Raw genomic sequence first — 24,331 nt, forward strand, 5'->3', positions numbered from 1 at the left:
AAAACATACTGCATTCCCACCTCATCTAGCTAGCACCTGGCACACCTTACTATAGGTATTCTTGGAAGGTGTTCTTGGTGAATATTGGGAGCATACAGCTATTTAAATGGCCATGTCAGATAAGCATTGGTCATCGCATGAGAAATGGTGAGATTGTGTATTAGCTTTCTGACCAAATCAACTACAAAACCAGGGAAGAGAGATGCTGAAAACACAGCAGTGGCTGACGACATCAAATGGAATAGTTCAGAGAGGGGATAGTCAGCTCTTTCCACTACGATAGTCCTCAGAAATCGGCTCTTCAGTCAATTAGCCTTACAGTGGTGATGCACACCTTTAATCCCAGCATTCAGGAATCAGAAGCAGGTGAATCTCTGAGTGCAGGGCCAGCCTGGTTTTTCACGGTGAGTTTCAGGACAGCCAAGACTACACAGAGAAATCCAATCTCAAGGAAAAAAAAGTATCAACTAGAGTAACAAAGCTCTGAAACTGACTCACACTCACAGCTTACACCATTTCAAACAGACACAATTATTTCAAGCTTCTTGACTCACCTGTGTCTTAAAAAGCATACTTGTGGCCTTTGATTTCTTTAAGGGATGACAGGGCATGCAGTCCAAACTAATATAACAGTTAGTGAGTAATTTTAGTATCAAACTCTTGGGGAATTGTTGAGATTCCAGAGACGTAGAACTGTGAATAACTTCTATATCAGAATCCTATCTAGAAATCTAGATTCTATTTCAGCATTTGCCGAAAAATCAGAGCTGTGAATCCTCACCACAACCCCAGAAGAAAACCTCAGTTAAACTCTGAGGGTCACCCTGTGCATCTGATGCAAAAATATGGCGCAGCTGTTTCACTTAAAGTTCACCGCATCACCATCCCACATGTACCCAAATAGTATGGTGGGTTGTATTTTTGTTTGGGTGTCTTGCTGAACCCAGCCTTGTAATAAACTAAGATTCTTCTTCCACTGATTTATACCACCAGCCCCTATATTTTAGGAATTTGGAAAATTCAAACAAGGCTACCCTTCTACTGAGATTCAAATCATGTTATGACATTGGGGCTTGCAACCAATTTGCATTCAGAATAAAGCAGCCTTGGAGAACTGTCTTTTAAAGCCCACCTTCATGCTCTAGCATGAGTTTAGAGACCGGTTATGCAGTAGCTGTCTTGGGAAATGGAGCAGGGTAGTTCATTTCAGTTCCCTTCAGTTCCTAATTCAGCCAGGTTGAATAGGTGTTTGAAGTTTGCCATTAATTGTCTTTGTGCTTAGTCATGCCACATTGATGAGTCATTGCAGCAATCAATTACAAGCATCCTCTAAGGTATTCAACAGTTTACAAATAGAATTTATCTATCTTTAATAATCTGCTGGTATCACCATCACATTACAGCTTATTAGACTCTACCCTAATGGTATGGATATACTGCATTATTATTCCTGTCACATTTCCTGGCTCTTTTCTATATGTAATTATATGAAAGGCATATTTTCACGATATTCATATCCATCCTATAAGTATGGTGCAAAGGACTAAACAAATGGCCCTTAGGTTTGCTCTTTTCTTTTTGTTGAAATTGATTCATGGATCACACTTTTGCAATCTGATTTCCTGTCATATAAGACATAGGGATAAAATTCTACAAAGAATTTTTTTATGCACAGCTGTATAAAATTAAGCACCCAAAAGATGTTATACTCCAGTTTACCTTAAGATTTCTCTTCACTAGCTGAATTTTATAGTGACAATTTGACACATGGGTTTGAACCCTCCTTCTTTCATTTCTGTAAAGATCTAACTTGTGGTAGGTCATGTGGATGCCTCTTGGAATTCTCTACTCATTTATCACATAAGAATCATGAACTAAAGTGTGTTTTATGAGGTAATTAGAGGTGAAATTACTTTCTCAAATCACTGTGTAAATATTAGCTGTTATTCCTGATATTAGCTAATGAACTACAAGAGTACTTTCTTTGGAGATATATTCCTTCGTTGTATGTCCATTAGATCAGGGTTTATTGGTGACCAAGCCTCCTGTCCTGGATACAGTGAGAAGAGACATGACTATTCACCCCTCTTTTCTAATTCTCGTGAAACTGCTCTTATCGTGACCTCATAGTAGGAAGCTCACTGTAGCTATGCAATATACTTTGTTGCAACCATTCTTTACATGTGTAAAAACTTAGACTAACTTAGAATCTATGCCAAGAAAATTAAATCAATTACATGGAAATTAGGTATGTTTATCTTATGCTTACATGTTAATGCTTAATATTTAAGAATAACATAAGAAGTAGAATTAAAACTACCAGACAGGGCCCACAAACATATTTCTGATGCATCTGTCTCCTTCCTGACACTGGAAAAATGAAAAGGGAAAAATCAGCAGCCCCGAGACATTCATATCCCACATCGTGGAATCCAGAAGTTACCTGGAATTGCACACTGGTGTTTTGACAAGCCATCGTGGCACACCAGTACCCTCTTTCACTGCTGGAACACCGAGGAACAATACTGGGTTGGGAGGATCCTATGGAAGGCACTGTATCTTCCCCCTGGCCAGGCAGAGGGATAGGATGCGCTTATTTTTTTGGTCCTCTGGTTCAGCAATGGGCCAGCAAAACAGTCCCTACAGGAACAAGTGCCGACAGTGGTATGATTTGCATTCCAATGTAAAGCAGAAGATTTGAGAACTGCAATGCCTTGATGGTCAATCAAGAACTTCCTGATGTCTCCCCATCACGGTGACCACCCTAGTCTACTAGACAGACCCAGGACTGAGAGGGTGGCTGAGTTATGAGTGGTGATGCCATGGTAGTGTCCTGTTTGTCACAATGAAAAAGGCCACACTTACGTGCTCAATCCCCATTTACTTTGTATTCTAGGATAGAGGTCAGGAAGACTATATCCCATCTGCCTATACAGCTGTGGTGTGTTGAAAGACCCCTGGACTTAAAGTAAGAAGATCTGGGTTTGAGTCTCAGTCTGTCACTTATTTTTCTGTGTGACCTTGGGCAAGTCACGTGATTCACTGATCTAAATTTCAATTTACTTCTCTGTCCGTGGGAGCATAGTATCCGTCTCATGGGGTTGCTGTGAGAAGTCAGTAAGATGGTGCATGTGGAAAGTAGTTTTTGGATGGAATTGTTCTCAGAGGCACCGTGGGAGCCAAAATATGACTCTGTTCATCTTTTTCAGGTATACATCCAATGGCTTAAAAACCCAACAGAATGCATCAATAAATATGCAACTGCCTTCAAGAGAAACAACCCCCTATTTTAATAGTTTGGATCAAAAGGACCTGGTGGGTTACTCATCCCCAAGGGCCAATTCTGTGCCCATCATCCCTTCGGTGGGTCTAGAAGAAACCTGCATGCAAATGCCAGGGATTTCTGAAGTCAAAAGCATTAAATGGTGCAAAAACTCCTACTCTGCTGACATTGTCAATATGAGTATTCCAGTCAGCGATCTTCTTTTAGAAGAACAACAGGAAGTGAAGATACTACTGGAAACTGTGCAGGAACAGATCCGGATTCTGACTGATGCCAGACGGTCAGAAGACTATGAACTGGCCAGCGTGGAAACTGAGGACAGTGCAAGCGAAAACACAGCCTTTCTCCCCCTGAGTCCCACAGCCAAATCAGAACGAGAGGCACAATTTGTCTTAAGAAATGAAATACAAAGAGACTCTGTGTTAACCAAGTGACTTGAGATGTAGGAATCTGTGCATTCTATGCTTTGCTCAACAGGAAAGAGAGGAAATGAAATACAAATTATTTATATGCATTAATTTAAGAGCATCTACTTAGAAGAAACCAAATAGTCTGCCGCCCTCATATCATAGTGTTTTTTAACAAAATATTTTTTTAAAGGGAAAGAAACGTTTCAGGAGGGATAAAGCTTACCACTAAAGCTTTTGGGGAGAATTCAGAATCCAATTTCAGTTGGTCCCCACACTGTCCTCTTTGGCTCTTGGAAGATTTGGCCAATTCTACCCTTTGGTCCCACAGTGCCAGTGTCTTTATGAAAAAGCAACTGGTATCCACCTAGCTTCAAAGAGATGAGGTTTAACCCAAGGGCAGATGTGCCAGTAAGCAGGCAGCCCTGGCCATTTTACTCTTGAGTTACAACCCTTAAATTTCTATTCATTAATGCTCTCACCACAGGTTATGTCATGTCAAGGAATGTAGTGCTTTGTATTTGATTTTTAAAGTATGGCAGGAAAACATAAGTTCTAAGGAAGACAGAAAATTGGAGTAATCTGGGCAATCTTAGCTACTCTTATGTGCCATCTTTCTCTGTAATTTGAAAGCACAGAACCTCAGAGGGAGGTGTAAAATTATTATAGGAAAAGAGACAAAATGACAATGTTGTGTCACTAAAATTATGCTAATAGAAATGTTTTTCTTGGAGAGTGCTTAGAAGCTCTGAAAGGGCACCTCTCAGTGTGTGTGTGTGTGTGTGTGTGTGTGTGTGTGTGTGTGTGTGTGTGTGTGTGTACCTGAGTGCACAGGTGTGAGGGTGCAAGGGTGTGGCCTTGTTCACCCAAGCAATTATGCTGTATGCACATGTGTTCCTTGTACGTATGTGTGTGCATGTGTGTGTGTATTTAAGCTTGCTAAAATTTGTTCTGAAACATCAGGGAATCTAATAATCAGAAGAGATTTTCCCTCTTAGATCTTTTTCACTTTAAATTTTCCATTAAATATAAATTTGGTTAGCGAGTTCTTGAACCAAGGTAACTTGCATGGCGGGGTCTTATAAAACTCTTGACAATGTCTAGACCATTTTCTGATGTGAATACAATTGAAAAGGACAGCCTTTGGCTTATTGATATCGGCATCACAAAGCAAATTAATGGAGGTTGTGTTTATTTTAAATCATTTACTTAAATTACTGACACAAACCAATTTTCAAATTGACAGTTGACCATTTTATTTCTTGTCATCCCCACTGCTATTTTATAGCAAGTCTGCTCTGTGTAGACAGAGGCATTGGCTTCTGTGGTTAACATGGAAGGAATAAATGGTTGAAAACCACAAATCCCAGACTATTCAGTTCACAAGCAATGCCCCAAACAATAAATTGTGTTGTATGTTCATTTGGAATAAAGCAATATTTTTACCACTGCTAAGGTGAACTGAAAACCTCTCCTGGAGACGTGTGTCTGTTTTATTTTCACTTATTTTCATGGGGCATTCAAGGAAACTAGTGTTCACATATCCAGTCTTTATCCAATTATTGGTGGTGTTGTTATGTTTACACTGTCTAAATAAAAAGGTACAGTATTTGAAAGTACATAAAAGATTGCTTTTACTGTAGTTTTGGGAAAGATTGTTTAATATTTCACTGGTTTCTGTCTCAAGCAAAATATCCATATAATTCTTTCTTGAGGTAAGTTATTTCTGTTACATATATTGCAAATTGTTATCTGTGAACATTCATTGATAACAGATAAAATACCACCTATGGAAAAGGAAAGAGCATTAAAAATTTAATCGAACCTGTTTAATAGGAATCCAAGATCTTGGATGTTGAAAACACATTGATGGAAACCTACCTTTTATCTGACAAAAGTTTTGTGACATCATTAGTAGCTATTACAATTTTGTTTTGAATAGAGAAGAGTGACATTATTATAGTTTTCCAAAATTATAGATTTTCATATATTCTTGCTCAACTTAGTCTTTACTTGAAAATACTTTCTATGTAAGAAAGTCCTAGTAGGTGTTTGTTAGGTGTATAAAATCCTGAGAGTTAAGCATCCACTGGAGCATTGTGTTGTTATTCACCCCAAGTGTCAAACAATAGTGAGGCCACACTGGTGTGTTGAAGTCAACTTTGCGGGGTTTTACTTTATTTTAGTTTTTTGTTTATAGGTTTTTGCTTTTTGTCCTTAAAATGTTATATATTGTTTGTATACAGATGCCATTCTTCTAACTAGGAGGACAGGTACTCTGAGCAACTGAAGTTATTTTAATGTATCTTTTACAAAAACAGAAACAAAAACCATAAGATATATAACTTAAGTCTCAATATGTCATCTTACTTAAATAAAGGAGAGTCTGCATATCATATGATTATGATTTCCCCCCCACATTCTGAAAATACTGAGTGTCAGGCACATTCAATGGCTATGTTATGGGAAGTTTACAGTTATTGCTATTTTTTGAATGCTCAAGACAAAAATCTACCACAGAAATGGCTATTTGTGGTGGTTTAAGTAGCCTTTGTTTCCTCTGGAGCAGGAAGCATTCCTGCAAAGTGTCTAAGCTCAAAGGGCACATCTTAGGTCACCAGATGACAAGTATCAAGTGTGGAAAGCACTGAGACTTTCTACAGTAACCTCACCTGGCAGATACCTGACTCATCATTGCTTTGTTCTTCAAGCTCATGAGCTGGCTAGGACATGATCATTGCTATATGATACCTTTGAGTCTGCTTCATTTTCCTCATTGTTATGATAGGAATACATATTTGTAATTAAATAAGTAACATACACCATTAATTGCAGACTGATTATCACACATTTTTTTGGTTCCTGTCATTTTCTGGTATGTCTTTTTTAATACAACACAATATTTTAAGTTACTGGTAGCTATTGTGGAATGCTGCTGTTGACCAATCTATATTGCTAAGGTAGAGTAGAAATGATTGGGGTTTGTTCTTCCTATGTATATTCAACACTCTCTTTTAGACTCTACTATATTATCTACCTTGCTGTGAATTAAGGTCAGTTTATCACACATCCAATGATTCACATCACTTTAAGTAACAAAAGAAGAGGCATACAAGAGTATTTCTCTCAAGACCTCACAAAGTAGTTAGGTAACACACTGACCAAAAAGAGTAGAAGGGCCATACAGACTTCAGATACGACCTGAGTTGTGAAATGAAAAGATAGTGTATTAGAAGGGCCCTGGTGTCCAAAGCTGAGGCTGCCAGTTACCAATTCTCCACCCGAATACAGCCACCCAACACCTATCATGCCATATGGTGCTATAGGAAATAACAAGTCCCTAATGTGTGTGTGTGTGTGTGAGGGTGTGGGAGTGATCTCCGATTCCAGCCCTGTGAACTTGAGAATAAGTGCTAAGAAACATTTCTCAAATGAGTATACTGTACACATAGGAATACAGCAAGTGGGGTGGGATTTTTAGTTGATCTTTTGGTATCTGGGAAACATTTTATATATAAATAATACTTTTTATTATTATTCAATTGTATAGCTTCAGTACAGTGTTTTCAGTGGATAGCATGTCTATGCTGTTTATATCTTGTCTTCAGAATTCGGTCTTCATTCTTGTCCAAACCAGTCCAAAGTTTCTAGGCTGTTCTCAATTTTATAAACACACACTATGCCATGGGAAATGAAGCTTTCAAGTAAGCTTTATCTCTTCCTCTTTTTTTGCTCATTCTTTCCCTTTTAAAGAAATACTTAGTGTAAAAGGAAGAAATTTCCTCTCTATGAACTACATCATTCTCTTTTACTCATCTGTTTCCTACTGTGACTACATCCACAATACAAATATATACAAATATTAAATTGGAGTGGTTATTTGAGCATCCTAATCTTTGCTTAATTTGACAAATAAAATACTAAGTAATGACCTCATGGATTTCCATGAAGCCTTCATGGGCAAAGAAATGTCTACATTTTGTCAGACAAACATTTTCAGTTTGCTCTCCTTCTTTGTCAAACTGAAATATCTTTGGATTAGAAAATTCACAAAATCCAACACCGAAGAATATTAGATTTTTTTCTCTTAAAATTACAATTAAATGACGAGTATAAATGATTACTCTCTCTAAAGTGTGTAATTGTCTCTAATGGCTTAAAAAAATGTCTTCTGTGAAACTGAACTCAAGTAAGGGTATAGAGTATTGGGAGATGTCAAGGAGCTCTATTCACTAATGTCAGACACACCAGTGAAATCAGTAACAAAATGACCACATGCACTTGGTAAATAGAGAGCAGGCTTCTTGCCCTTTGATAATCGTCATAAATACCTGTATTGATTGCATGTCTATTGTTGCCAATGGATGAAATGTGTGAAAAAAAAAACCAACCTTGTAATGTTGGTAATGAGTTAGACATACATCTTTGTGAAAGTTTCTAACTTGCAGATAGGAGCAATCTCTTGACCTCATCTGTTACATAAGTTCTACTTCATCTTTTTTTGTTTGTTTTTTATCTTCAGCCAATCACCTTGCTATCCAGTCACTCTAAACCAGGTCTTGACTAGTCAACGCATATGTTCATTCAAAACTGTGCTTTATGTAGTCCATGCCTACAGATCTATCTCACAAAGTCTTACAAAAGTCGGAACCTATGTATCAATCTATGAATAAGTTTGGCATTTGTAACAAGACATGCCATGGTGTAATAGGATTACTGCTATGGTTATATTTAAGGTAAATTTATGAAGGTCAGGTGATAAAGAAGGGACAGCCAATAAACACTAGATTCCAAAGCTTGAGAATCAAAAGTCAAACTTGGCTTCATATTTGTCTTTTAAAAATGTGAGAGTATTTCAATCACAGAGCAAAGCCTTGGCATGCCAGACATGAGACCATGATATGCCCTTCAGTTTCAGAAGCAGTCAACAGACTTGTTTGGTACAAAAAGTAAAAGATACATATTGATGCTCTCAAGTATTTGCATCTCATGTTTTTTGCTTCTTTTGGGGAAACAGTATTGCCATGTGGCTGGCACAGGTTATCAATGGACACAATCTTCTTGCCTCAGCTTATTGAATTTGATGTATATGTTTATTACTACACCTGGTGCAACTCAAACTTTTAAAAATAAACACTTTAAAATGGAATAAATTCTCAGTTGACACTCTCACATTAAGGTTCAAAATCTTTCTAACATTGAAGGCACCAAAAAGCAGTGCATACTTACTGGGTTTTTGTCATACTTGATGTTTTGACAAATCAGTACCGATATGTTTCTTTAATACCATACAGATTAGCACTGATTCGTCTATTTATAATTTGTTTGGATTAGGACCCCATAAAGTCTAAATCTTTTTAGCATTCAATAAGACAATGTGAAATATTGTTTTATTTTATTTGTTTAAAACAATGTTAAAATATTTGAATCAAAGACATTAAATTTCAGTTTTCTTGTGATTTCAAATTATAAGGATTCTATTGCAGTCATTTAAAAAGCAAATTAGGGGGAACACCACATTCTACTTGACTTTGACATATTTAGAAGTCTGATGAACCATTAAGACAACTGCAATATACTCTACATTGATGGTATACTTTCTACAGTAAACAAGTTTAAGGGCTTAAAACACTACATGCACACAGAACACTAAGCTGTATTAAACATCATCCACATGGAACCAGTGGATACTTCGAATCCAGCATCTCTTATTCAGAAATGCATGCAGCAACAATGTGTACTGGTTTATTCTGACTTTTATCTTTCACAACCTGTTGTTGAGTGCTCTTTTGTCAAAGAAGATCTAGAGGAGAGATGCATTTGTTCTAACAGAAACAAGTGGGAGAACATAAATTTTTACCCTAAAAATTGTTCACATGTGGCCATTGCATATGTACAATGATAATTAGAAGGAAATGGCCTTGACTCATGTTTTTCACAGATATGTAATTGTGAAGACCTATCCTGCTGAATATTAAAAACCAACACATGAATTTCATAATCAACTTGCATTGCTATTTCATCACACACATTTTTATCTGGTGGGGAACCCTGACCACCGCCAACACACGTGAGTTCCTTGGGAGCCTTCAGCATACAGAGTCTCTTAGGTTGTCTTCTTCCTGCATGTGCCTCGTCTTGTTTAGCTTCATTAATTGGGGATTTTCAAGTAGAAGAAGAGACTAATACAATTGTACTTGTTTTATTGTGTTAATGAGGGATAAGCTAGGAACCAATTGTTTAAATGTACAGTGGTAAGAAGGTCCTCCACTTGAACCTAGGCTTGCTAGCTTTCCTAATATCGTTAAGAGAACTTTCCATCTTGGAAGTTTTCCTTATGTTAGTTCTTTCCATGTCCATTTTGGGCACTCCAGGATCATCAATTCAAGTGGAAGGAACAAAAGTATGCGAAGCCAAAGGAATTATCTTTAACCAGTAAGTTACGAAGAATCATTAGCAAATAATGTCCATAAAGGATTGAGATGAAATATTTGCTCCCTAAAATTTAAAAGCTACAAACAGAAGAAAATGTCAAGCAAATATATTTATTTGTTCTCATAACAGAGTTAATTAAAAAAAAATCTCTTCTGAAAACTAGACTTCATTTTTATAAAACATCTTGTATTTATAGACTTATTAACCCAATATTATTTATACCCATTGAACATACATTTATACTAAAATGTTCATGTTTAACATCTCTTACAATTTGACACAGAATGAATGGGAACCTCTACTTGTTTCTGTGCACAAATCTATTTTTCCATGTTATTCTTGCCTCATCCTTATTTTCTCACTGACAACTTTCTTTGAATGCTTCATATTGTAAGCTAAACATACAAGAAACTACTGAACTAAAGATAGAGAGACACATATCCTTAAAACTAAACTATGTGACATAAATTGAACCTGTGATCTTGGGTCCAAACAATCTAAGTAGCTAAGCAATAATTCTATAGGCTGAGAAGTGTTATTATAATCTCTGGTTTAAAAAATACAAATGGAATAAGTTATCATTGGAAATCCTTTGTTTCCCAAAAAACAAAAGACAGTTACAGAAATGCTCAACATCTCTAGTCTTCAGGGAAATGCAAATCAAACCAACTCTGAGATTCCATCTTACACCTATACAAGTGACTAATATCAAAATTTCAAGTGACAGTGCGTGCTGGCGAGGACGCAGAGAAAGGGAACACTCCTCCACTGCTGGTGGGAGTGCAAACTTCTGCAACCACTTTGGAAATCAATCTGGTGTCATCTCTGGAAATTGGGAATAAGTCTATCTCAAAACCCAGCCATACCAATGCTGGGAATATACCCTAAAGATGCTCCACCATACAACAAGGATATCTGCTCAACTATGTTTATAGCAGCCTCACTCGTAATAGCCAGACTCTGGAAACAACCTAGATGTCCTTCAACCAAAGAATGGATAAAAAAAAAAAAAAAAAACCTCTGGTACATTTACACAATGGAATACTATTCAGCTATCAAAAACAAGGATATCTTTATGCAGCCAAATGGGTGGAACTAGAGTGAGGTAATCCAGACTTAATAAGACATGCATGATATAAACTCACTAATAAGCAGATATTAACCACATAATACAGTATGACAGTTACCTATTTCCCTAAATGTTTCCATACAGGGTGATTTAAAGAATGTTGTGTTTAGACAGGCAGTGATTATATATGCCTTTAATCCCTGTACTCAGGAGGCAGAGCAGGCCAGGCAGATCTCTGAATTCAAGGCCAGCCTGGCTTACAACACTAGTCCAGGAAAGCCAGGGATACACAGAGAACCCTTGTATCAAAAAACCAAAACCAACCAAACAAACAAAAAACAAAAAACAAACAACAACAAAATAAAAACAATGAAAGTAATGTCACTGAGAGTGTGAAGAATAATAATCAGTTATTCATTCAAATATATTACAATTATAAAATGATGTGAATTTTCATACCTTCTTCCTATATATGTTTATATTTTACTATAATAGTCTCCTATTTTATTCTTTTGTATTGTAATTTAAACAATGTCATAATGCCCTGTGGCAAGGTGTTTTCTTTGTATACATTGAATTTAGAGGTTATGCACATTACAGTTTATAATTTATTTAGACATACCATTATTACTTGAAAATCAAATTGTTGCAGTTCCTTTACTACTGTTAAATACTCCACATTTGATATTACACTGCAGACTAATTTTTCTTTCTCTTGGAAGGAGACAGAAGTTTCATAGGACCTGTAAATACTTAAAATTGTAAGTACTGCCTTTCTTTGAGTTAATGTGTGTGATGGGAGTTAATGTGTAAAAGTAAACTTTACATAAGGTATATAAAGAAATCTATGAAGCTCAGCAGTGAAAAACAACCTGCTTCATTTCCTTATTATATACAAGACAAGAAATGGTATGGATGGGTCAGCAAGTATGACAACTAGGAAAATTCATTTCAGACTACTCAGCTGCCTTTCTAGACATGGACAAGACACAGAGTTTTAATATCACTTGGGCTTTAACTTTTTTTCCTTTCTTTCCTTGACCTGAGCTGAAGAAAAATATCTCAATTTTGAAAATTAATTTAATCTACAATTAGAAAATGGTTCCCCTTTTATTTTACATAACAAAATCTGAGAAAATTTCAAATTACTGTCAAAAGATAATACTATCAATATATGACTACATTGACTTTCACCATTTTAAGTGACATTCATGTACAATGTCAGAAAATTGGAGCCATCAGATATTTAAAATATTATGTCTTACTTCATTAACTCTAGATATGATCTATGACTATTTATTAGAAATAATTCTCATGTGTGTAATTGCTACACAAGTCATCATATGGATGAAGGGTTTGTAACATCTCTCCTATGTAACTCAATCGGTTAAGTGTTGATTACCTTGACTAGTGCCGATATTTAATAGGACATGAATGTTAATAACAGATAATGTTTTCTTGGCATTAGAAGAGAATCTATATTATATGGAGTTTGTCTCTTGAGGATCACAAAGAATTTTTGATTAGCAGGTTTATAAAATCATAAAGAAAGGCTTCATAGAGCTGAGTGAAGCCACACCTCTCAAGCCACATAGAAGTAGTGTACTGGTGAGGAAGATAAGTTAGGAGAAAAACTTACTTTAAAATACTGTTAATTTTGAGACCATGAAAAAGTGACATTTGCCATTAAAGCAGACAATTAGGAGGAATTGAGAATATATGAGAATTTAGAAATTTATTCCTATTCATTTATTTGATATTCATGAACAGCCCTGAAAGGTCAATATTCACATCATCTCAAATGAAGCCAGGACAGAGGTAAAGAAACTTAGGTGCGAATATACAAAATACATGAAAGTTTTCAGAGCTCTTGTTTCAACTTGTACTCTCTGCATGCTGATTCCTTAACTTGCCATTTTATTTTATTTTATTAATTTATTGAGATTACATCTCAATTGTTAGGCCTCACTTGTATCCTCCCATTCCTCCCTCCTTCTTTCACCCTATACCACTCCTCTAAGTCCTTGACAGAAGGGAACCTCCTCCCCCACCATATGGTCACAGCCTATCAAGTCTCATCTTGGTAGCCTGCTTATCTTTTCTCTAAGTGCCACCAGGCTGCCCCACCAAGGGGAAGTGGTCAAATAGGGGGCACCAGAGTTCATGTCAGAGTCAGTGCCTGCTCTCCACACACCTGTGGAGAATGTGCTGTCTATTGGCTAGATCTAGATAGGACTTCTAGGTTTACTGCATGCATTGTCCTTGGTTGGTACAGTGGTTTGAGCTGACCTGCCTGGGTACAGATGTGCCACCCTTAATGGTCTTCTTGTAGGTTTCTAGGACCCTCTGGATCCTTCTATTTCCCCATTCTTCTTTACTTCTCTCACCTAGAATCCCAATAGTAAGTCCCAGTATCAATCCCAATCTCTGGCTAATCGCAAACTTTCAGGGGACACCTCTGTTGGGCTAGTGTCCAGTTATAAGTGAATATATACCATGTGTATCTTTCTGGGTCTGGGTTAACTCACTCAGGATGATAATTTCTAGTTCCATCCATTTGCCTGCAAATTTCAGGATTTCCTTGTTTATAACAGCTGAGTAGTATTCAATAGTGTAAATGTATCACAGTTTCTTTATCCATTCTTCAAATGAGGAATATTGGTTGTTTCCAGGTTCTGGCTATTACAAGTAAGGCTGCTATGAACACGGTTGAGCATATGTCATTACTGTTTGGTGGAGCATCTTCTGGGTATATTCCAAGGAGTGGAGTAGCTGGGTCAGATTGATTTCCAAAGTGGTTGTACAAGTTTGCACTCCCACCAGCAAGGAAAGAGTGTTCCCCTGTCTCCACATCCTCACCAGCATGTGATGTCACTTGAGTTTTTGATCTTAGCCATTCTAATAGGTGTAAGATGGAATCTCAGAGTCATTTTGATTTGCATTTCTCTAATGACTAAGGAAGCTGAGCATATCTTTAAGTGTTTCTCAGCCGTTTGATATTCCTCTGCTGAGAATTCTGTTTAATTCTGAGCCCCATATCTTAATTGGGTTATTGGGTTTGGTGGTGTTTAATTTCGTGAGTTCTTTATATATTTTGGATATTAGACGTTTGTCAGATGTAGGGTTGGTGAAGATCTTTTCTCAGTCTGTAAGCTGTAGCTTTGTTCTGTTGACAATGTCTCCTGCCTTACAGAAGCTTCTCAGCCTCATGAGGTCCCATTTATTAATTGTTGACCTTAAGGCCTGCTGTTAGAGTTCTGTTCAGGAAGTTGTCTCCTGTGACAATGAGTTCCAGGCTCTTCCCCACTTTTTTTCTAACAGGTTTAGTGTCTCTGGTTTTATGTTGAGGTCTTTAATCCACTTGGACTTGAGTTTTGTGCAGCCATTTTCTTTAATAAAAAAAAATTTCAATGTTCTACTTGTAGGTTTCTAGGACCCTCTAGATCCTTCTACTTTGCTATTCTTCCATGCTTCTCTCATCTAGAGTCCCAATAGGATGTCCTCCCCTCTGTCCCAGTATGATAGGCAGATTTGGGCCCAGGGGTCCCGCTCAAACTAAGGCACCAGCCAAGGACAATACAGGCCATAAAACTTTAAACCCCTACCCAGACCTAGCCAATGGGCAGAACATTCTCCACAGTTGAGTGGAGAGTGGGATATGACTTTCTCACGTACTGTAGTGCCTCACATTTGACCATGTCCTCTGGAGGGGGAGACCTGGCGGCACTCAGAGGAAGGACATCAGGTTACCAAGAAGAGACTTGATACCTTATGAGCATATACAGGAAGAGGTAATCCCCCTCAGGAACAGTCATAGGGGAGGGGAATAAGGGGAAAATGGCAGGGAGGGAAGAATGGGAGGATACAAGGGATGGGATAACCATTGAGATGTAACAAGAATAAATTAATTAAAAAAAGAAAAAATTTCAAATAGAGTTTCAAAATTCTAATACAGGGTGTTAATTCTTATAACCTACTGATAGTCTAAAATAAATGAGAGGGTAAGGGAAGATATTGGAATTAATGAACAGGGGTAAATGTACCCCAATCTTCTGTGTTATCTGAAAATTTGCATGGATAATTAGAGCATCATCATTTTATGCAATATAAATGTCAGGAAGGAGACCCAATGGGTCACATGACAGTCATGACCATCACTACAAACATTGTTGCTGCCATCAGGGCATGCTTTCAACATGACAAGAGAGAGCACTGTTAGGCAACACTCACCCAACGGTAATTCCCAAAATGTGATTGTGAACTAATATTCATTGGCCAGCGATTCAAGATTGGAAACATGTAAAACCATTGGTTCATTAGAAGGCATAAGAATGATTCATGTGTCCCCCCCCCTTCCTAGATACAAGTTCTCTTTTCGCACAAAGCAGAGAGATTGTGAACTACTTTGGCACAACCAACGATTCACCATCTATCCACATGAAGACTGAGAATGCCACCTTTAACACACAGGGGTCCTTGCTCATTTCTAAGTGAGATTTCAACTGTATATGCTGCTCCATTACCCTAAAAATTATGCTCAGCCATTAGATAGAAGGCAGACATTAATGACTGATAGGTAGAAAAAGAATGAATATGTGATAATCAAGTGAAAACCTGTAAAAGAATGATTTTTAAAAGTGTAATTATAAACTGACAGAATAAAAGTAGAATTTTCAGTACAAAACTGATCTAGTTGGGTTAAAGTTCAAAATCAAAAGCTGACTAATTTTCTATTTTTCTATCTTCAAAACAGATGTTTTTCATATTTCAAATGTTAAAATCATAACAACCATAAATAATTCTCCTCGACAAAGCAAATGTCAAGTATGAAATAGAATAGTTCATTAAAAAGCATTTCAAAAATCAGATTAAAAACAAAAAAAGAAAGCTATACCTGAAAGATACTTGAGTGTCAAACTAGCAAAACATTAAGGATCAAAGAAATATGCTTTATAAGGTTTCAATAAGAACCTAAAAAAAATGTTTTAATCAGCACTAGAGAGATGGCCCAATGGTAAAGTGTATTTGCTATTTTTGTCAAGGACCTGATTGATTCCAAATAACCCTGGCTCCCTCATCTGGTCTTTTTGGGTCTTGGCGTCCTACACACACACACACACACACACACACACACACACACACACACACACTCACACACACACACACACACACACACACACACACACACAGAGAGAGAGAGAGAGAGAGAGAGAGAGAGAGAGAGAGAGAGAGAGAGAGAGAATTATGTTTGATGTTAAAAATATAACATTATATGAAACAGTAAAATGAAGGTGCAAATGTGAGCAATAAATTTTAAAAAGAGACAAAAGCATTACTGGTATAGATCACAAATATAGAAGGCTTGTATTATCCAACTGCATAAACTTTTTTGTGTTCTTGTTTTTGAGACAGGGTTTCTCTGTGCAGCGTTGGCTGTCCTGGAGTTTCTTTGTATACCTAGCTGGCCTCAGACTCACAGAGATCCATCTGCCTCTGTCTTCCCAACTGCTGGAATTACAGGTATGCACCACCATGTTTAGCACATAAACCTTTCTCGAATATTATATTGGATCTCTCCATGAAATCCATGACTTCAGGAAAAACAAAATGGATGCAAATAGATTAAAAGAAGATAATTCTACATATCAGGATACTTGTGCAAATAAAAACAATAGAAATCAAGAAAAAGGAGTAAATAATTCCAAAATTATTTACACTGAGTTTCCAAGCTCAAATAATTTTACACATAATATATATGTGTATATGTGCATATATGTAATACAATTATCTATTAATATGCATGTGTTCTTATTCTGTACACTATGTAATAAAATATGTGATTACTATTTACAGATATATTCACAGACTAAGATATGAAATTTCCTCCAAACTTGACGAAGACTGTAAGGTTGAGAAAACTTACAGTAGGTTTCTGTGTTTTGTACTTCTTGAACAAGCTTCAGGTTGGCTAAAGTGACATGGCAAATGGTGTGAGAGCCATTGATAAAGTGCCAGAATTTACATAGCTCTTTCCCATGAAATGTGAGATTTGGAAGGAGAACTCCTTGAAACAAAATTTCCAGGATTCGATAATAACTTTTTTTTTTCAGATGAAAAGAGAAGAATGTTTTTTTTTTTCCACATTCAGACTCATTGGAGAACATTCCAAGAAATCTCATTAAGATCTCATAGTGTTTGTCCTCTGACATTCACACCTGGGCATGACGAAACACCAGCACTCTGGCTAGAGGTTGCCCTGTCACTGGTAGCATGGAGAGACATGAAGAATGAGAGCAAGGATTACAGGAAGTCTGTGGTGGTCCAGGGCAAATGATGGGATTCTGACAAGGGGTCAGCTGTGGATCCACCAACTTCTCCAGGATAGCTGCCTCTAGATCTCCAGGCAAAAGTTTCCAACCCCAAAACAAGGCTCCACAAGACAAGTTCAAGTGTCTGATGGACAGCTTCATTCAAAGAATGGAATTCATCCCTGCTCACTTTCTTCCTGTTTCCTTATATCTCGAGCTTAGCTATGGGGCCAAGCAGGGGAAAGCAGGTAAGCAAGGACAAGGCCTGTCAACCAGTTTTTATTATTATAAATCCAAATCAATGCCTCATACGTATTTGCATCACAAATGCTTTTTAAATTAGAAAGCACATTTAGTATGCTCACTATGTTAATATTTGATGGAATTTTCATTGGGAATATTGCTGCTGTCCAGTATCATAGTAAATGAATATGTTCAAATAGATCATAATAGCATAATAAAAAGAAATCACCACAGCGGCCTAATATTTAGTTTAACAATCTGAAGACATGTTCCTATTAGTTCATTTATCAGTGTGATTTTTCTTCCTATACAGGCAACAGCAGATAGTACTTTGAGTGCTGTTGCTTCAATAAAGCATTTATCTAATTTAGTCTAATTATCTACTTCTTTAACAGTGTAAAGTCAATGGTGAGCGCTAGGTGGGCAGTTAAACTTTACATTCATTTCTATTAGAGTGGGAGGCTACTTTCCCATGATTTTACTACTAAGATAGATGAGTACGATCCAGCAATTAGAAAGGAGTAGGAAGATAGCCATAAATGTGTCCAAGGTGGAGTTACAACATAAAAGAAACTTCAGCAGGAAACCAATCAGCAAATTACAAGAGAAGCTAGGAAGTATTACTTACAAGATCTGATTGCGGTATGGATTGAGATTCAAAGCCCATTTGTAAAAAACAAACACAAACCGCAAACAGAAACATAAGGGTCAACTTAGCATGGAACTACAAGTACCATGCTTCAGGCATGTAACCTGCTTGGTTGACCCCAGTGTCAAGAGAAGTGCAACACAAATGATGTCACAGCAATATACTCATCCGTAGGTGAAAATTAAAATACTATGAAGATATTTTAAATTAGGTTCACTGTATTATAAATGGTAACTGACACTGCATTAAAATACAAAGAAGGTCGAAGAAATATATTTACACATCAAGGTTTTATGAATGCCAGTTTCAAATGGAATCTTTTTTAGTGCCTATGAATATAAACAAAAGAAAAATCCTTAAACATGGATTCATTTTAAGATTAGTAATTACAAAAGTATTATGTAAATGATGAAATTGCAACAGTTACAACATACGTAATGAAATTCCACTCTCCTAAATAAATAACTTTTAAAAATAAGAAAGTAGTGAGCACCCAGCTGCTAATTCATCACACTGGCAAGCATCAATTGCTCCATTCTGTGTGTTGTGTGTCAATCTAGAATCTGTAAGTTCAGCTAAGCCCAAATGAGATGCTCTGATGCTTTAGTGAGAACTGTGTGTCAACTGAATCATGGTCAAATATCAAGAAGTGGAAACTTATGTACACACAGGAGGACAAAACCAATGTCAGTTTGTGTGTGAGTGCCATGTTTTATGGATGAAATCATTCATGGGAGAAGTTGTTTAGATACAATCACTTGACAATTTGTAGTACAATTATGTTCACTGGCGCACTCCTGTATAGCAGCAAAAATGAAATCAAATGGTTAAGAAACCAAGAAGAGACTTGATACCCTATGAGCATATACAGAGGGAGGTAATCCCCCTCAGGAACAGTCATAGGGGAGGGGAATAAGGGGAAAATGGCAGGGAGGGAAGAATGGGAGGATACAAGGGATAGGATAACCATTGAGATGTAACAAGAATAAATTAATAAAAAAAAGAGAAAAAAAGAAAAATTATGCTATTTTTAGTTAATGATAATTCTATTAAATTTAGTATTGCTGAAAGTATGTTAGATATTTTTCCCCAGGTACTATTTATATCCAGAATGTAGGGTGAGACTAAATTTTATAATATAAGAAATGTTTATATGCCACCTGTTCCTTTTCATCTGGCATTTCCCTATATATAACAAAATTACTAAAAGCAATAGGAAAAATTCTTAAAATGTAGCAACAAATAAGCTATGGCATAAAAGTAACAGATAATAATATTGAACTCAGTATCAGACTTTGAAAGGAAAGTGCTTCAATGTGAACTATTGGAAGAAAAAGTTAAAATATCATAAATGGTTATTTATGTATCAGTAACATATTTATGTTATATTTGTTTCCACAGCCTAGTTTATACAACCTATTTCTAAACCATTGTCAGATGTCAACCTGGTTTCTTATGTTTTTGGTGCTAATAAGTACATAGCTTTATGGCTCATGCCTCGAAGGGATTTGCCTTAGTCTTTGTCATGCCTCTTTGATTTGATTAACTAGGGCTTCTTTCTGCTCTTTGCATTAAAACTGTGTTTTTGTGGAGGAGGCTACAAGATGCAGCACATCACTGGTTTCTCCCGAGGCCTCCTATTTTCCAGAGATTAGGCATCCTTATTCATGGCACCAAGCTACTGTAACAATTCCCCTTTAAGCCAGGGGCAAATGGCAACTTTCCTAACTGCCTCTTTCTACCTCAGAAAGCTTGTGCCTCTTTTGTCCATGACTTAATACATGACAGATAATTCCCCAAATTAAACCATCCGTGAAACCATTGGCCTTTAGCAAGATGTACTGCTGCCTACTTTCAATATCCTAGTTGCTAAGGAAGGATTTGAGGTTTTTGGAAAACTCTTGGACCCATAGAATACTGAGTTGTTCGTAGAATTGTATTTGTTGTTAACAAAATGCAATCAGCTCTTATCCAACTCTGAGCTGAAATGTGTGTTCAGCCTCTTTGACTTTATGAAGACTGACTGTGGAGGAGGCAGGTAGTCTAGTATTCATTCAGCAAGTATCAGGGCCAGCATCACATCAGAGAGAAGCTGGGTGGCTGTTAGTCAAGCTTGCTTCTTCCTAGGTGAGAGAAACAGCAACGACTCCAGCCTATGAACTCAACACTTCATTCTTAAAACCAAAACGGCCATGTTTTTCTGTGGAGAGTGACTGGATGGCAAGAATGAAAGATATTCATTCATATCTATGCCCCATACATTTTTCCATACCTATCCCATCATATATAAAGACGGTCATTTCTCTATATGTGTGACTCCATACATAAACATGTGTGTTTCTCTCCATATGTTGCTTTATATGAAACCTCTTCATTTCTTTACACTTATTGTCCCATATGTAAACATATATATATACACATATATATGCAACATGTATAAATATTGTCATATCTCCATGTCTATGCCCCCATGTAAACATGGCCATTTCTCTATATCTATGCTCTCAAAATATGGCCGTTTCTTTGTAACATTACACCTGCATATGTAAACAACTCAATGTATTGGATTTTTGGCTTTCTTCTTTTTATTCCATTCTTATATGCAAGTAAGCTGAGATACAACAGCAAATGTAAGAGTCCTCATTGTCAAAAGGTTGGATTTCTATGCTAGGATAACTAAATAATACTAGCTTGGCTAATGACAGAAGACCTGAAATAAATATATGGGAGTATGAAATAAAGGAGGTAGAACTATTTTAAGTAGGACTCCCACTTCTGAGGATATTCCTTTCATCATAGGACTAAATAATGAAAAGGACTCTTCTAATCAGAGAGCCAGGTGCAGGCCATCCTGAAAGAAGGAAGGCAACCATGAGATAGTCAGCTGAGGAGAAAATGAGCATTACTCTTCATCAGCAGGAGGCCAGGCTGTGTGAAGACTCAAAGGGGATGGTAAAGTACGGCGAGCTGGCACAAAATGGTGATACACCCAGTCTTAGAGATGAGAGGAGTATTGAGGTTACCGTGTGCACAATGAGACATCATTGGGAAGCTTTAAGGAAACAAGGACTCTGTCCCGGGCTTCTTTTAAAGGATGTCTCTTATGTCTTCATAAACACAGCTCCCAGGTAGTAAGCATGGATCAAGGAGTCCTGATGACATAACACAGGTGAGAGATGTTTGATTAGTTGACTGCCTGTGCCAATAGTCACACATTGAAACAATAAAAATGATTCATTTACACTTGACATTTATGATGGGATTTTTCACAAATTGACCTTAAAGGACTATCCAACTCCAAAACCTACCACTTATTTCTAAACTTAGGGGAACTCAATGCTATCTTCCATTCTCCAAGATCATCTTAGTACATTTCACGGTGATACTGCATCATCCACCTGTCCCAGTACATCACACCCTAGCATGTCCTCTTAAAATATTTTCAGTTTTAAATTCCATTGGATTTTCCAAGGCATCTTACTTTTTAAAACTGTTTCAGATACTATAACTCATTTAAAAATCTTCTTCTTTTTTAAATGTTATTTTATTAATTTATTCATATTCTATCTCAATGGTTATCACCTCCCTTGTATCCTCCCATTCCTCCCTCCTTCCCATTTTCCCCTTACTCCCCCCCCCCCATGACTTTATCACTATCATTCCAACCTCTGTTCTGAAATCAATAAGTGGCTACTCTGTCCAGATAACCCTGTGTAATGCCAATTATATGTGAGATAGATTCTGTGGTATGGCATGAGCAGTAAAGGTACCTGATAGAGTATTACCTTTCCTTATTGTTCCAAACATTTAATGACTTTGAAACTGTGACGAGAAATGTATTCATTCACAACTTGTTTAACTCACTGAAGAGTAGCAGGGTTGTCCCAACTTATTCTCCTTGCACTGCCTCTGGGACAATATGAGAGCAGACTGTATTGTGATAGTGCCATGAAGTGACAGAGTCACACTTATTACAATGGCCTAGGAAGATCTTCCTCAGAAAGACATCTTAAGGCCCGCGTTTGCTTCAGTGATACGTTGAAAGGAAAGGGGCTCTCTAGGTCCTAGAAATATGACATTATTTCTTAGACAGGAAATGCCTCTAGCGACTTAGGGCTTCAGACAAGTAGATAAGTGGACCTGAAGGACAGGCAGATTTGGAACATGGCAGAGTTCTAGAATAAGGTTACATCAGGGCATGTGAAGGACACTTTACGGCTTGAATAAACAAACACAAAATTATATTTATTTTGACATTCTAGGTCCCTAGAAAAGTACTCAAGCTTTCTTCTAAAGAAAAGAGTGTAGAAAGTAAGATTTAGAAAGGTATAGATCAAAGAGGTAGCTTCATGACTCCAAAATACGTGGTGCCTGCTTTTCGGTGTACCAAGGATGGACACATGGGAGAAGTTGAAAACTAAAAGTAATTTTCTTTTTAGCTAGAAATAACATGACAAACCAGATTGAAGGGAAAAAAAGAAGGAAAAAAATCCATATGTTGTCTTTAGTAATGATGGGTGAAAGTGCAACTTCGTAAGAAAAAAAAAAACAAAGACAGAGAGAAGTGCTCTATCAGGAGAAATCATGAGTGGTTTTTTTTATAAAAGACTTTAGATTATTAATTTCAGGGTGTCAAGAAGTTCTTATAGCCCACTGAGATAAAGCCTGCTTTAAAAGTCTGTCAGTGTGAGCTAAAAGTGTATGAATTTAGTTCTAACTCAGGATAAAAACCTAGCAATAGAATATTAAAATCTAACCACCATTGAAAAGAAAATGGGTAAAGTCTATTCTGGCTAGGGAACCGAGAAGAAGTAAGGAAGGTTTTTAAAAAACTTATTGAAAAGTGAACTCAAGGTGGTGGTGGTGGGAGCCGAGTATGGACAAGGAGGAGAGGAGACGGATGTGACAAAGAAATGGCGGTAAGAAACATGACAACTTCTGATGCTTGGTGCCCATTGTGTCTGAGTTCTGAGGATGAGGCTAGCACAGAAACAAACCTTCCAGATTACCAATGTTTAAAGCATTGGTGTATTTTTCATCTTTTAAAATGTAGTTTTAAGAAACTGAGTGTGCTGCCTCACATGTACCTTACTCTTCTATCTTTGGTGACTGAGCTGCAAACACTAAGTGGCATCGTCAGTTATCCTGGCAAAAAAAATACAGGCTATAGCCAATGTCGTATTGGTGCTTAGGGATTCTAACAAGAAGCTAGTATAATCTGTGTTCAGGTTTAAACATTTATTTTATGTATATGAGAGCTGGCCTGCATATATACAGGAAGTTGGCAATCACCATGTGAGTACTGAGAAATGAACTGGCCTTCTGCAACGGCAGCAAGTGCTCTTCACTACAGTGACATCTCTCTAGCCTCTGCTTGGATTTAACTGCTCTAAGCAAGCCATGTGGACACCCAAAATGTTTCTAAAAATGACACTCAATTTGTGTTCTCAGCAAGGTTCAAAATGTTTCGGGGCACCATTATTAATGCCCGTTTGACACTCTCAAACTGGATTGTCTAGTAAAATCTCAAATGCTTTGAGGTAGATCTATTTTGACTCCACTCCAAATCTATGAGGAAAAGGAAAGTTTAGAGCTGTCAGGTGACATCTACTTTGGAAAAGATGTGTCACAGACATGCTAATAAATTTGGTGCAGTGTAAAACCAGAGATCTCCTTAATCTTAGTTATGCTACCTGTATGAGCCACATGAGAGATCTAGGCTGAGGTTCCCACTGTAAGAAAGTGTCAACATGTTTAAAAAAGAGAGCCTAAGACCAAGTCACGAGTCTTACTATCACGGTTCTCAGCTTACAAAGAAAACATCTCTTTTCTTATGTATATTACTGGGTTATATTCTGTGGAAGTCATATGACTTCTTAAGATCATACCTAGATAAGATTTCCCAGAACATTATCTGGTACGTATTTATGTTTTTGT

The 24,331-nt window shown here is 37.1% G+C and overlaps 1 protein-coding gene across 7 annotated transcripts in view; it reads left to right on the forward strand.

Annotated features, from left to right (window-relative positions):
- NRG3 (neuregulin 3) overlaps positions 1–8,862 on the forward strand; it is a 1,004,034-nt gene extending 995,172 nt beyond the window's left edge. For 4 of the 7 annotated variants that reach the window (XM_084796000.1, XM_084796001.1, XM_084795998.1 and 1 more), the window contains exon 9: positions 3,210–8,862. In XM_084796000.1, coding sequence (XP_084652126.1) covers positions 3,210–3,717 — 508 coding nt within the window. In that variant the 3' untranslated portion in view covers positions 3,718–8,862. Of the gene's footprint in view, positions 1–2,896; positions 2,969–3,209 lie in introns of all 7 variants that reach the window. The other 3 variants (XM_084795997.1, XM_084795995.1, XM_084795996.1) reach the window with 1 other exon arrangement.
- Positions 8,863–24,331: the final 15,469 nt, after the last annotated feature.

Source organism: Acomys minous, assembly GCF_964271855.1.
Source record: "Acomys minous genome assembly, chromosome: 9".
In the NCBI taxonomy this organism is placed as follows: Eukaryota; Metazoa; Chordata; class Mammalia; order Rodentia; family Muridae; genus Acomys; species Acomys minous.